This window comes from Chiroxiphia lanceolata, chromosome 1 (genome assembly GCF_009829145.1).
Source record: "Chiroxiphia lanceolata isolate bChiLan1 chromosome 1, bChiLan1.pri, whole genome shotgun sequence".
Taxonomy (NCBI): Eukaryota; Metazoa; Chordata; class Aves; order Passeriformes; family Pipridae; genus Chiroxiphia; species Chiroxiphia lanceolata.
In genome coordinates this window covers 8719280-8734876 of record NC_045637.1, presented here as the reverse complement: position 1 = coordinate 8734876, position 15597 = coordinate 8719280, and the positions used below count along the sequence as shown (strand labels likewise).

At 42.4% G+C, this 15597-nt stretch overlaps 1 protein-coding gene across 1 annotated transcript in view; it reads left to right on the top strand.

The window, feature by feature from the left end:
- The window catches only part of TG (thyroglobulin), a 148299-nt gene that overhangs the window by 119153 nt on the left and 13549 nt on the right, over positions 1-15597 (top strand). Inside the window, 2 exon segments of the mRNA XM_032707121.1 lie at positions 6319-6500; positions 10969-11076. Coding sequence (XP_032563012.1) covers positions 6319-6500; positions 10969-11076 — 290 coding nt within the window.

Below are 15597 nucleotides of genomic sequence, written 5' to 3'. Positions count from 1 at the left end.
GGGACTTACTGACACTTGTTGTGCTGGGTGTCTGTACTCCCATGGCAACACTGCTTGTGCCTATTAAGGTCTTTGCTATTAAAAATGAACTAGAAAGACAGAAGGCATCACTTAAGTATTGGCAAAACATTTCTGTTCTATTTGCCTACAGTTAAAGGCTGAGGTCTCCCAATGATGCAGCAGGGAGTAGGATGTGCTCAACGTCTTGCCTGTGGAAATGTCCATTTTATGGCATTCACTGAAATGCTTATTCATGTGAACTAAAACAGATTCAGCACTTCCTGCAGTGCTTCCTACTCATCCCCAGTGAAGCCATCAGATGGTTGAAACTAAGTGAGAAACAAAGCAGAGTTTGTTAGGGGACTGGCAAGTGGTACCATAATGCACTATTGTGTGGCATATGGAGTAGTTAAGCCTGAACCCATTCACTACAATTCCCATGGCAGACCTTTAGGGAATATTAGCTTTGAGCAGTCATAGATTAGGGCAGCTGAGCAGAAGTCTCTGAAAATGTTGATTTCAATTCCCAACTGACAAAATTTTGTCCCTGTGCTATATGGGATGCTCAGGTGGGAGGACCTAATGACATTAAATATATGGATTCACTCATGTGGCTCAATGTCTGTGTTTGTCTCTCTAAGCATGTAGGTCAGTATAATCCAGTCCACATCCTCCATATGTTCAGGGCCTACTGTGTAATTTCCACACTACAACGATTTAATTGAAGTATTAAGGCTGTTCTTTTTGCATTTTCTTTCTTTTTCTTTCCCTCCTTAGTACAATCTAGTTGGATGCAAAACTCGAAACCAGGACATAGGGGACTGGATAGATAGAAATCTAATTTGTTCACTTCGTGTAAACAACTGGACCTATGCAGACCAGAACTTCCATCCTACACTGTATTGCAATCAGTTAATTTCTTTATGGAAAAAGGAATTCAGCAATGTACAACAGGTGGCAGATATATGTATATTTATTGTAGTGACCAGGGGAGCAGTGTCCTGATAAATCCCATTAGTGAGGAGAATAGGCTGATATCAGCTCTTTACTTCGTCTTGCAACTAGATGGAATTCTTAGAAGACTCTGCTGAATGGCTGTCAGGTCTTTTACCATCCTTTGTGACAGTATTTGTCAAAAGCCGTATAAGGCCTAAGATCTCTGTTAGTGTTATCACTATTCCAGTTTGTCAGAAAAAGTACATTTTGCCCCTTGGAAGATGTAAATGTCTGGTCTACCTACTGCTACAATTTCTTTTTAAATAAAACCCTGGACTGGATTCATTCATATGCTCCGGTAGGTATCCTGCAGCAAGAACAGTAAGCATTATTTAAGCAATGTTTGTGATGACTTTGCATCACCAGAAGAGTAGAAGGGAGTGCACCTGCTGACTTTAATGATTTTCTTACATGCTTTCTAAAAAAGGTTGAAAACCCCACTATAACTCTGAGGTCAGTTTCTAATGCCTCTTTAAAGGTTAGCAGAATGTAAATTACTTTACATGATGTGCAACTGTTTCTATTAATCTGGTAGTAGCTGTTGTATCTACTGTAATTTGAAGATTGTTTGTTGGTTGTATATTTTCTAATGGGAAACATTTGTTGGAGATGGAAGATTGGTCTAATTGAATCAATTTCTGAGAAGTTAAAACGTTTTGTCTTTTTAATGTTTAGTGAATTTCATTTTGAATGTATTGCTTTGTTTGGGGCTATCATGTTCAAGTCAGAAGTTTAAATTATATTATATTGTAACCAAAGGGACACTTCAGAAATTCTTTCAGATTGTGCTATTTTAGTGCTGTCTGGGGGAGGAAAATTCTTAAAATATATTACAAATGTCAGTTCCGTTTCTTATCCATTTCTGCCAGTTGAGTCCTCTTTCATCTGACTCAACACAACTCGGGGACCCCTCTCTATTATCAGTTATTGCTGAGAAAGGTCACCAGAGTTTTTGGGGCATTTTGGAGATCGCAGAAACTGCTACATAGGCACAGTAAATCATAGAATCATAGAATAGAATCGTAGAATATGCTGAGTTGGAAGGGACTCATCAGGATTGTGGAGTCCAACTCCTGAACCTGCACAGGACAGCCTAAGAGTCATAGCACGTGTCTGAGAGCATTGTCCAAATGCTTCTTGAACTCTATTAGGCTTGGTGCTGTGACCACTGCCCTGGAGAGCCTGTTCCAGTGCCCAACCACCCTCTGGATGAAAAAACTTTTCCTGGTATTTAACCTAAACCTCCTCCAGCTCAGCTTTGTGCCATTTCTTTGGGACCATTTCACTGGTCATGAGAGTGAAGAGATCTGTATCTACCCCTCCACTTCCTCTTGTGAGGATGTTGAAGTCCACAATAAGGTCTCCCCTCAGTCTCCTTTTCTCCAGGCTGAACAACTTAAGTGACCTCAGATGCTCCTTATAAGACTTCCTCTCAAGGCCCTTCACCATCCTCATTGGCCTCCTTTGAATGCTTTTTAACAGCTTAATGTCTTTTTTATATTTTGGTGCCCAGAACTGCCACAATATTCAAGGTGAGGCTGCCCCAGTGCAGAGCAGAGCAGAGCAGGACAATCCTCTCCTTCAACTGACTGGTGATGCTTTGGCTGATACAGCTCAGGACATGGTTTAATTGCTTACAATGATAGGCTGAGGTCTGTCAGCCTTTAACTGCCCTCCTGGCTGCAGGGCACTGCCGATTCATATTCACCTTGCCATTGACCAGGACCCCCAGGTCTCTTCCTGCAGTGCTGCTCTCCAGCCTCTCATTTCCCAGTCTATACACACAAACAGGGTTTCACCATTCCAGCTGCAGAGTCCAGCACTTGCCCTTGTTAAAATGCACACAGTTGGTGATTGCCCATCTTTCTAATTTGGTCTCTCTGCAGGGCCTCTCTACCCTGGAGGCAGTTGACAGCTCCTCCCGATTTGGTGTTGTTGGCAAACTCAGTGTTCCTTCAAGTCCTATGTCCAAGGAGTTAATGAAGATGTTGAAGAGAATAGGGCCTCAGATGGAGTCCTGCAGAACCCCACTAGTGAACAGGTCACCAGCTTGATGTTACCCCGTTCACTATAACTCTTCGTGCATGACCTGTGAACCAGTTGCTCACTCACTGTTTAACATGGTTTTCCAGCTATGAGCTGCACATTTGTCCAGGGGGATCCTGTGAGAGACAGTATTGAAAGCTTTACTGAAATCCAAAAAGATTACTTCAGCTGACTTCCCTTGATCCTGTTCGACAGGCAGGACTTTCCCCTCATGAAAACATACTGGCTGTGACCAATGGCTGCATTGTCCTCCAGATGGTTTTCAATATCTCAGAATAATCTTTTCCGTGGTTTTAGCAAGCACTGGTGAGACTGACAGGCCTGTAGTTTCCAGGGTCCTCTTTATTGCCCCTCTTGAAAATCAGGACAACATTCACCACCTTCCAGTCAGCTGGGACCTCTCCAGATTCCCAAGACTACTTGAAAATAGTTGAGAGAGGCATTGCAATGACATCAGCAGCTCTTAGATGAAATCCCGTCAGGTCCCATAGATTTATTGGGATCCAGCTGGAGCAGCAGATCCCACACAATTTCAGGGTAGACTGGGAGTTGATCATTCTCGCAGTCATGGTCCTCCAGCTCAGGACACTGAGATCCCCTTGATTTGTTATCTGTGTTGAAGACAGAGGCAAAAGAATGTATTAAACACCTTTGCCTTGTCTGTGTCCCTGTTTGAGGCGACCATCCTCATCCTGTAAGGGGCTGATGTTTATTCTACACTGCCTTTTGCCATTAATACGTTTGAAAAAACCTCTTTTTATTATTCCCCACATTCATGACCAGCTTCAACTCCAGCAGAGCTTTGGCCACACAAATTTTCTCTCTACAGTGGCAAGCAGCATCTCTGTATTCTTCCCATATCACCGGACCTTGGGTATATACCTTCTTTTTTTGCCTTATTTCCAAGGTAAGATCCCTGTTCAGCCAAGCCAGCCTTCTGCCTTGTCTGCTTGACCTCTGACATTAAATACCTAAGGCTGACTGCACTGAGCCAGGTAAAAGGCCCTTAGCACAAAATGGTGTTTTCAGCAGTGGGGTTAAGAGAGGCTGTTTGTAAAAATAGGGTAAGCAAATATGATACTTCTGCTAAATGCTCTGCAAACCTCTAGCACTTTGCAGCTCAGAGACTTCCTAGCCTGAATTGGTCTTTCTATATCTAATAACCATCAAATAATTTTATTTTTTTTAATTAAAAAACTCATTCGTGAAACTTCATCTCCACCAATTTGGCTTCCACAAAACAATGTGGCAAAGAGTTCCTCAGCTTAACTGTGTGTTTTGTATAATGATCCATCTCCTTCTCTGTGGTTTTCAACCTTAATGTTTATTTGACACTTGGCCATCAATGACACAGTGAAGGAACAGTTCCTAGTACATAATCAATACCCTAAGATTTCTCTCTGGTTTAAGTATCCATGACAGGTGTAGAATAAGGTAACAAATCCATTTTAGAAAGCCAATAAAATTAAAGTATTACATGAAAGTTACTTGTTCATGCATGATTTATACACAAAAGCTTGGGCTTTGCATCTGTTCTTACCCATAACTGCTAACCCCAGACACCAAATGAGAGATCCCTATTTAGATGAAGCACTGCTTCTGCTGGTTGGTAGGAGTCTGAATTGATGTGTGCCAAAGCTGTGATGGAAAGATTTCTTTTGAATTCAGTGAACTTTCAGTCAGGTCTTCAGTGATCATTTCTATTTCTTGCAGAAGAATATGCGTGTCCTTGCTGTATTTAAGCTGAACGATTCTGCAGGCAAGTGTGCTATGCAGTTTCTTATGTGGCATTTATGCACATGAAGTGACGTGTCATGAGTGAGTTGCCCATCTTTTTCAAAGTACAGCTGTATTACTAAAACTGCCACCACATGACTCTTTCACAATGCATAGGCCAAAATCTAGCAAAAGAGGAATTTTTTACAAGTACAAGGAAGATTTCCAAGATCTTCTTGGACCTTGGGATATTTGGTAGTGTTTTGAAATCCCTCAAAATTACTTAATCAAAGTGCACAGAGCATTAGAATATGTCACTAAGGACAAACCTCGGCCTCAGCACATCGGGAACTTATTTTCCGTCTTTGATTTCTGTGAATCTATTGAAAAGTAATTATTCCATTTGTACTTTCTGTATAGGGTTGTGGAAAGACCTTCTAGAAGTGTGATGAAAACCAGCTGTGGGCCATCAAAATAATATTTTCAGTAAAGCATCAACACTAACCAGACTGGGCAGACACTGGCCTATTTTGCATCAGACTGACTGCCCAAAATAATAGAGGTGGTTTATTAGATCTTTTTCTCTGGAGTTCTTATCCAAGTTTCACCCAACATGCACCTACATGGTGCCCTCTTTAGAAAGGACTTGACGAACAGGAAAGTTCAGGGAAGTTGCTGTGTTTCTGAACTTGAAATAAATTCTTTAGAAAAAATTAAAAAAAATGAATTGACAAAATAAAAAACTTTGTCAAAGAAAGATGTCCTGAAAAATTCCAGCAGTCTAGCTTTGATAAAAGTGTGTTTGGGTACGCAGTTTGGCATAGAAGATTGTCCCTGTGACATGGGCACTTTGCTCTGGGGAATGTGCCTTCATGTTAAGAAAGGTTTCAGACCACAGGAAAAGGGTGTTTCACTGTTGGTTTCTTTGAAAGGCCCTAGCAGTTATGAAGCTTGAAGATCACGGCTGTTCCTTGCATTGGGATTTGGAGAAATGGAATTTCTCTTCCAGGGCTAAGGCAGATATTATTCCAGAAAGGGACCTAAATGCAGAACTTACAGCAACCACATTTTTTGTAGGTGTTCCCAGAAGAGACAAATTGATATAGCCATGAAATGGTTATACAACATGTTTACTTTCTGGAATTTTCAAAGGGAAATAGGAAAATCTCCCTCTCTCCCCTCTAGTTTTCTCTCAGGGAATTCATCAGAAAGACAGAATTGGACACACAGTGGAGAGCTATCCCTGGGAACTACTTCTGTGAGAGCCAACAGGATTTCTGTGCTATTAGAGCTCCATCTGCTCAGCGTGGTACCTATGATTTGGAATTACTAGATGAAGGTTTCAGTCCTATACTATACTTAGAAGAAGCCAATGCTTCTGGTCGGTGACAGTTTTGGGAAAACGAAAGTAGGACTGTCCCCTACTTAATCCCCTAGGAATCAGGGATCACAGCAGAGAGGACTTGTTCCAGCAGAGGGAGATCTGAGCCTATATTGTTTCACCAAAAAGTGAATCTTTTGTTTTTGTTTCTAAATTCCATGTATGCATTTTATTCTCAGAAATTTGAAGAAAGTCAAGGAAGAACCAACAGCAAAACAGCCTTTTATCAGGCTCTACAAAATTCTCTAGGAGGAGAAGAGTCCAACTCGTTCATTGAAGATGCAGCTACATGGTATTACTCCCTCGAACATTCAACTGATGATTATTCATCCTTTTCCAGGGCTTTGGAAAATGCTACCCGGTAAGAAAGTCATCCTATTACAACTGTGTGATTGGAGTTGAACAAGGTTTATTTTACTTATCTACAGTCTGTATTTATATTCTGAAAAACTTGAGAAATTCTTATGCAAATGAACAAAAAATGGGCAATATGATTTCATTTTCTGTGAGGTTTCCAGTGTCATTGGTAAATGGAAATAGAACTGATTTTTGTGCCTTGTTAAAAGTTTGATGTGTCTTTCCAGAACTGTATATTGGATTCAGACTACTAATGCTTATTTATGTACTCTTTCACATCAAAGATGACTGGGTTGTTTGCATACTCTGCATCAACTATTTCTTGAGTCCTCTCATCCCTGTGACAGTAGAAGAACTAATAGACTGGCTTTTATTCCCAAACAGTCACCTAATTATACAGTTAGATACTTTTCCTCAGTGGTCAAGTTTGAAAACTTTGATTTCAGCAATTACATTAATTTTTTCATTATGAAACCTGCAAAATATATTTCTTCACAATGTCAGGCACAACTTGATGCCATTTCCTCTCAAGTATTACTTGGGAGAAGAAACCAACCCTCACCTTACTACAGCCTCCTTTCAGGCAATTGTAGAGAGCAATAAAGTTCCCCCTGAGCCTCTTTTTCTCCAGGATAAGCACTCACAGCTCCCTTGGCTGCTCCTCTTCAGACTTGTGCTCCAGACCCTTCACCAGCTCTGTTGCCCTTCTCTGGACACACTCTAGCACTTCATACATGTCAGCAGAGTCATGAGCAACTTACCTCCAGTATATACACTCCTATACTTTGCACTGAAACATTTTATGGACCATTGGGAGGTGGAAGATGAGCAGCAGGCCACTTTCACACCACCTTGTATGTATGCATAGCTTTGACCCTAACTGGGTATCAGTGTCAAACCCTGGCATTGGGGTCAAGCAGTTCTGGATATCAGTCAGTTGGAAGGGTTCATTGCCCGGTTGAACTAGGACTCCACAGCAGTCATGACACCTATGGTTGGCCACAGAGCCTGGTGGATGTCTTTAGCTTGGGTCACATGCTGGTTTGGTCTGCAGAGAAGACTGGAGTTTGCTGTCTCCCCCACAGGCAACCAGTTTGCTTTAGCCAGTTACAGATCTTAAACTGAGGGGTGGGGAGTGTTTCAGTTTTTCTGAAAGAAGGCAAACTGAGGAGAAATTTCCTGTTTTCTGCCTCTGTGCAAACTCAGGGACTGAATGTTTAAGTGGAACAGATTTTCCAAAAATGAATCAAAACCTCTTTCTCTATTCCTGTCTCTGCTTCATGAGCAGATGCATTATGAAAACTCTTTACATTTCTAATGTGATGTGGTTCATAAACTGGTAGCTTGAGTCCTAATGTGCCAGTCCAAGATGTTTCACCTCTGTTCTTAACTGAGACATAATAGCTACAAGCTCCCGATATCTGCAGTCTCAGTGTTAAGTTTTCTGTCCCACTGTGACCCTCTCCACAACACCTCAGGAACAGGGTTTTCCTTTTATTCCTCCATCGGAGCTGCAGAGCATCACTCCAGGGCAGCTTTAGGGAGCAGGAGATGAACAGGAGCCAAGATTTGCATGGAAACATCTGCTCCAAGAAAGTGGACAGTAGTTTCTGGGTGGTCCAGGTGTACCAGTGCATTGAGGTCATGGAGTAAACAAGACAGAAGGCTGTGGGTTGAGCTTTGTGCTATTTGTCAACTCTCACACCATGACATTTGTCCTCCCCTGTAGCCTGTCCCAGGGACAGGCCACCCATCACTATGACATCTGGAGACACTGCCTGCAGTACCTCTGGAAGCACTATGGTTCATGGGCGTTAAAGCTAGAACTCGTCTTCAGTCTCCTTCCATCTCCTTCCATAATTCTTTAATCAGATCAGTAAGGTTTTAAGCCATAATAAACCACTGAAGGACATAAATTTTAACCCTTCTTCTCATCTAGAGATACAGAATCACAGAGTTGGAAGAGACACAGGAATCATTGAGTCCAACTCTTGGCCCTGCACAGGACCATCACCAAGAGTCACACCATGTGGCCTATTGTCCAAATGCTTGAACTCTGTCAGGCTTGGTGCTGTGACCAATTCTCTGTGGAGCCTGTTCCAGTGCCCAACCACCCTCTGGGTGAATAACTTTTTTCTAATGTCTAACCTAAACCTCCCCTGACACAACTTCAGGCCTTCAGACCTTGACAGAACCCTTGGGTTCTGTCAGTGGTAATCACAAAGAAGAGATCAGTGTCTGCCCCTCCTCTTCCTCTCCCAAGGAAATTGTAGACTGCGATGAAGTCTCCCCTCATAGCTCTGTGAGGAGCTGTTATAACACAGGGCTGTCACGTTTGATCATCGACATATAGCCCAGGGCTCAGCGTGGTGCAAACATTGACTTTTGCAAAGCTGCAAGGGCTGGCACAGAGCTCACTTCCAGCAGGAATGTGATACACCAACAGTTCCTTGCAAGCGCCTGTGACAGCCTCCTGGGCACAGGGATTCCCTACTCCTTTATGATATGAGGCAAATGCCTTGGCTAAGGAAAGAAGTGGATGGCTTATTCTTGAGCAGGAAGGATGAGCAGTAAGAGCAGGACATCTGATGATAATCTTTACTTTAAACACTTTGGAATGTACTCCAGCTACAGCAGAAAGAAAAGGGAGACAGCAGGTGCGGAATGACAGTCACCTACATCACTATCATATAAATGGTGAAGAAAAGAGGGGATTGTTCAGGTTTTTTGATGTTTGGTTAGTTGGTTTGGGTGCTGGGGTTCTTTTCCCTTAGTTCTGTTTCTTTTTAACAAAAACCTTACTACCAGCATAGGTGTGTAAGCTTAGAAAAGTTCTAGTTCAGGAAGTTATAATTGACTGCTAAAGTTTTAACAGGAATTACAAAGTGTGATATAGCAACATAAGTGGTAGTTATAAGCTACATGCATTGTGCATATTTCATAGTTTTAAAATATTTCCACTGAATTCTTGTATTTTTTTCCTAAGTATAAAATTAGTTTAATTTTCTTTTTTTTTTTTTTTTGTAAACTCTGGTATTCCATGCCTATAAGAAACAGCTTTTTCATTTTTGTGGTTACTATGTATTTAAGTTTTTTTACCTCCCCAGAATAGCTGACTATTTTTTCCCCCATAGCAGCAACTGAGAATCAGTTTTAAATGATGAAATGTATCTCAAAGCATTTCTCGAGAGCTAATGCTCTCCCCAGACTCCCTAGTTTTCAAAGACCATCTGCTCTTCTAAAACCCCATGCTGTGTGAAGATCGGTAATTTTCATTTCATAAGGGTGTTGTCAACCATAACTGTCAAAGAGCCCTGTGGTCAGTCAGCCCATAGCTTGTGGTCTCACCGATGGGCTTAAAATAAACTCTGCTGAACCAAGATAGATACCCAAACAGTGCCTGTCATAACCATACCAGTTAAATATAGCAATGTGTTTTCATGCTTCTCTGACACTGTTCTTTCTTGCACCAGTCATTTATTTTTATTTTTTTTTTACCTACCAAGTCTGAAGGAGAAGCTGCTGTTTCAGATTCACTAAACTGAGAATTGAAACCTCCCACTTCCTCAGCAGATATGTTTGTGTGCACTTATGTGGGTAAGGGTATATAAATGCCCAAAGCATGTACTGAGTCTTTGGGCACGTGAAGAGTGCGAATGATGATATGTGTATATATAGTATTGCCTTGAGGAATCATAACAAGTAAGGTGTTACTGCAGTAAGGTGTCCTGTTTTCTACCTGCCCCCCTTGAACAGCTTGTGCTTCTTCCAGCTACTGCTGACCCCACGTTCCAGCCCCCCTTCTTGGGGCTGTGGAAAGTAGGAAGGTTTGGATACAGTTGCTTCACTCATACCTTTTGCATTACATTACCTGGTGTTAAACTGAACATTTAGCTATCTCATTGCACTCTTTTTGGTTAACCTTTGTCTCCCAAATGTATTGCACCAGATATTCCGTATTGATGAGCCCTGCAGGTTATCTTCAAAAGTGGTCTCTTGCCTCTTCCAGCATTGGAAACTTTACCCAAAGAAATCACACAGATCCAAATTCAGAAATTATATTTTTGGCCCTTAATCCAGGGAATATATAAAAACTTTTATTAGATGTCATTGCAACCTAGTGGTGCCAGAAGGAGCTTTATTCTATTATAAGCAAGGGCCCCCATAAACTAGAATAAAATGGGATTGTTTTTTTGGCCAGGATAGTCCTCGTGTGTCAGATCTGGCTTATTTACTATCACCACTGTTGTTCAACACTCCATAAAACAGCAATTTTAGTGAATTCTAAGTGATACTGCACTCGTAGATGGTAAATGTGGTTTCCTTCAGTGGATTTGAAGGCAGAGATATGAGCTGTTTTGGAATATTTAAAGAAAATTATCAAGATAGAGAGTGGTCTGTTAGTTGTGGGGGTTCTTTCCTTTTTTCCATTACATGACTGTGTCTGTTCCCTGCTCCTCCTTTTTTATCAGTGACCAGTTTATCACATGTCCCATCATAAATATGGCCAGTTACTGGGCTGCTGCTTCTCGAGGAAATGTCTTCATGTACCATGTACCTGAGAGCTCCTCACAGAGCAGGTAAGGAGATGTATTTTATTATGTTTCTTGGATGTAGAATTTGTAAAACCAGGGCTGACTGCTTGGGCATGCTGTGGAGTAAATGAATAGATGTAGGTACCTCAAATAAACAGTTCAGATAAGCAAAGGGGGGGTTGGTCTCTGATAGTTTACTTCTCCGACTATGGAGGAATGTTCTTCTGAACTGGAGCACTTATCATTAGATGTCTAAATTAAGTTTTCCGTTTCCAACTTACCTACCCTTACCAGTTCCAGACAGTCTTTCAGATTCCTACCATACATCTGATAAATCTCCCACAAAGAACCAGAATGTAGTCTAAGTCATCAGGAGTCCACAGCTCTCAAAATAAATGGGGTGATGTTTTCTAAGGACTGAACATTAATTTAACACTTCCCCCTTTAGAGGTCAGTGCAGTTGTACCCCAGTTACAGTGAGTGGCCTTCAGTGTGGATGAGTTCTGGGATTTATTCCTTCCTGCTCCAGCACTGTGACTGGTGATCTGCCAGCAGACTGTCTCATGGGAGTAAAAACTATTTTTTTTTTCACACAAGCATTTGCAGACTCAGGCTCTGTGTCATCCCTCATGTTAGAAACTTACCTCAAAAATGTTCAGCAGGACAAACTGTATTGTATTTTAGACAGAAAGGCCTATATGCCCGTGGGTGATGCAAATGCCTTGTTCCCTTGGGTGCAGAACAAGCTGGAAGGCAGCGGCCTTTAAGGTCACCTTCCCTGGTTTTATTTTAGACCCAGCCTCAGACAGGAGGAGACATGGATGTTTGCAGGCAGTTATCAGCACTTTGGGCTGCCATATAACACACCACAGTTGCTCCTGCTCCCTTGCTGTCAAAGGCTGAGTGACCAGAAACTGCAGTGAGCGCCGCCCTTCCTGTCCCCTGGATCCACACGTCAGGGCAGCAAAGCACACAGGGATGTTTATCATACTGTTTCCTGATGAGAAAGATGTGCTTGTTCCCTGCTCCCTGTACTGCCCCATACCTCTCTCTCCAGGAAAGATATTTGAGACCCTTTCCTTTTTCTCGGGCTTTCTCCAAAAGGGCTCAGGGAAAGGACAGCAGGTTCCCAATGGCACCATTGATCCTGTGAAGTTCGCTGAACACTGCATGGCTTTCCTGATAGCACAGTGAGAAGGCATTTGAAAGAAACCAGCTCAGATCTGGGTTACAGATGAAGGCCATTATGCTGTGGTAACACAGGCTCACTTTCTTTCTAACTGAGAAGAAGTTAATCCTCGGGGAGCCGTTGTTTCGCTGGCAGCTCCAGCGAGAATGTTCACAGTGCTCCGTTTGGCTACTGATAGGCTCAAAGAAATGACTTTTACAAGGCTCCAAACAGGGCTGAGCTGTGGTATGCCAAAAATTCAGCTGCTCAAAAGGAAAAGATATGTTCTGAAGTGAGCTAGCAATTTTTCTCTTGCTTTGGAGAATGATAGTGACCCAGTCATCTTCTATTAGACCTTATTTGAAAATAGATGAAATAGTACTTATACAACTTAGACTTACTGGCTTTGAGGCAGTGATTTTGAATGGATGAGAATTTTCTTTTCTATCTACACCTATTTAAGATTTCTCTTGTGCCCATGTTATTTAGATGTCTTCACTCTCCAGTGCTGCAGTAGTTTACATAGCACTTGGCTAGACATTTTAATATCATTTATGTTGACACTGGTCTTCCAAGCTAATTACTTTTAAACTTTAGTGCGACTTGTTAGTTTGCATTTTCATAACCCTCTTTAAAAGAACAAAGCTAGCTTGCTGTCTGAAAGCTGTGGGAACATGAGGCAGAGGCTCAAGTGCCTTAAGTTAAACCACTTGCAAGGAGAAATGGCCCAATTTAATATGCTGTGGGGCACTGTTACTCTTTTCATCTTTATTTATTCTTAAGTGCCATTAAAATAAATGCTATTTGGGTTGCAAAGCAAGCACTTAAGTAGAAGTTGCAGAATTCAGCTTGTCTGTGTATGGAATGATCTCATTTGATGCTACTACGTGGCTATTTATGAAGTGATACTCTTGTTTTCCCAAGGGACCCCACAGTAGGTCCTCTGCTGAATACACAGAGAGTATTTTGTATAAATATTGTTGTCATCCGTTCCTAACTGAATCTTTCTTTATTCTTCATCCTAGTTTTGCCATGTCACCTCTCTTCCTCACCCTCCCTATAGCATACCCCTCTCCATATAGTATAGGTGCATTGCAGGCTGTCCAGCAGCCTCACTGCACGACCATGGTGTGATGCTGTCAAGGGAAGAAGCTTCACATGTGAGAGTGGCCTTAACTCCTAAAAACTGAGAAACCATCAGTAATCTGAAATCAACAAAGCAGAGTGTTTGGGAATATTATTGGTGATTTGTCCTACCAGAATAAAACTAATGATGTACGTGAAACAGCCTTCAAATATAATATATAAACTAAACTTGGGGAAAGATCTGGCCACCACGTCACCACCTCGCAGAGGACTTCTCTAACCACTGGCATAATGAATCCTGACAGTTGTCAAGTTTTTCTTTGAAAATTGTAACTCTTAGGAAGAGGAGAAGAGGCAGATACTCTGCCAAGTAAGCTACAGCTTAGGCTGGAAGGCAGGATATGTGGCTTTGAACTTGCTCAGCAGAAGTGAGAATTGAATCTGGGACCCTGCAAACACTCTATTAAATTCCTGACTAGAATCACAGAATCATGAATCATAGAATAAACTGGGTTGGAAAAGACCTCTGAGATCATCAAGGCCAACCCTTGATCCAACACCGCCGTGGTTACCAGGTAATGGCACTAAGTGCCACATCCAGTCTCATCTTAAAAACCTCCAGGGATGGTGAATCCACCACCTCCCTGGACAGTCCATTCCAACGTTTGATTACTCTTTCTGTAAAAGATTTCTTCCTAATATCCAACCTAAACCTCCTCTGGCACAGCTTAAGACCATGCTCTCTTGTCCTACTGCTGGTTGCCTGGGAGAAGAGACCAACCCCCACCTGGCTACAACCTCCTGTCAGGTAGTTGTGGAGAGTGATGACATCTCCCCTGAGACTCCTCCAGACTAAACAACCCCAGCTCCCTCAGCCTCTCCTCATAGGACTTGTGCTCGAGTCCCTTCCCCAGCCTCTTTGCTCTTATCTGGACCTGCTCCAGCACCTCAATATCCCTCCTGAACTGAGGGGCCCAGAACTGGACACAGCGCTCCAGGTGTGGCCTCACCAGCAGTGAAGGGTGAGGCCGCAGGGGAAGAATCACTTCCCTGGACCTGTTGGCCACACTGTTCTTGATCCAGACCAGGATGCCATTGGCCTTCTTGGCCACCTGGGCACACTGCTGGCTCATGTTCAGCTTCCTATCAGTCCAAACTCCCAGATCCCTTTCTGCCTGGCTGCTCTCCAGCCACTCTGTGCCTGTACCACTGCAGGGTGTTGTCGTGGCCAAAGTGCAGGACCCGGCACTTGGCCTTGTTGAACCTCATCCCATTGGAATCAGCCCAACTCTCCAGCCTGTCCAGGTCCCTCTGCAGAACCCTCCTGCCTTCCAGTTGATCAACACTCAGATTGTTGATCAGCAATCTGATCAGCACAGAATGGGCTCTGTGCTCCATGGCTCCAAGCCATGGGCTGCCAGCTTTTCTAGGAGTGTGGCAAAGGCTTTGCTGAAGTCCAGGTAGACACATCCACAGCCTTCCCCTCATCCACCAGGCAGGTCACCTGGTCATAAAAGGAGATCAGGTTGGTCAGACAGGACCTGCCCTTCCTAAACCCGTGCTGGTTGGGTCTGACCCCTTGTCCATCCTGTAGGTGTTGTGTGATTGCACTTAGGATGATCTGCTCCATAATCTTGCCTAGAAGAACCCTGTTACAGCCATTTCTTTGTGTTAATGAATGCAATAACTAAAGTATGATTTACACACGGTAGTCATGTGTAGGATATTCTTTGAGTACACATACTGGATCAGATCCCCTCAGTGCATTGTAGCTGGAGGAACACGTCGTTAGATATTCCTGATCACTCATAGGCTTTTGAGAGAAAAATGATTTCTCAGCCATTTTGATACTGGACTGCATCCGGGTTTGCTGAGATACAGACCTCCACTTCTGAAAATGAGAATTTTTATAGTATTATGCCCATAGGGTAACATAAAAGATAAAATAATGAGGCTTTTTTCCTTTAGTATATAAATTTTTCCTAAGAAGCCAGTTTACATAGAATATGGACCTTTCCCTCTTTGTGTTTGCTATCTATATCATAAGGAAGATGATAATATAATTAAATATTTTCCATAATAACTTCTAATAGCTACCCCACAGGGGTAGTGGAAAGAGTACATTAAAATAATATTCAGATAACTGCAACACTGGAAGACTATTTACTCTTAGATAAAATATTCTGGCTGGGGAAATAACTGTTCACTAATTAAGATAAGGCACCATATAGCAACATATTCTTCAATTTCTACTTTGTCACCTCTCTTCTACTTTATGTGTGTCTCCCAAAATGTCTAACAGAACAGAGAGT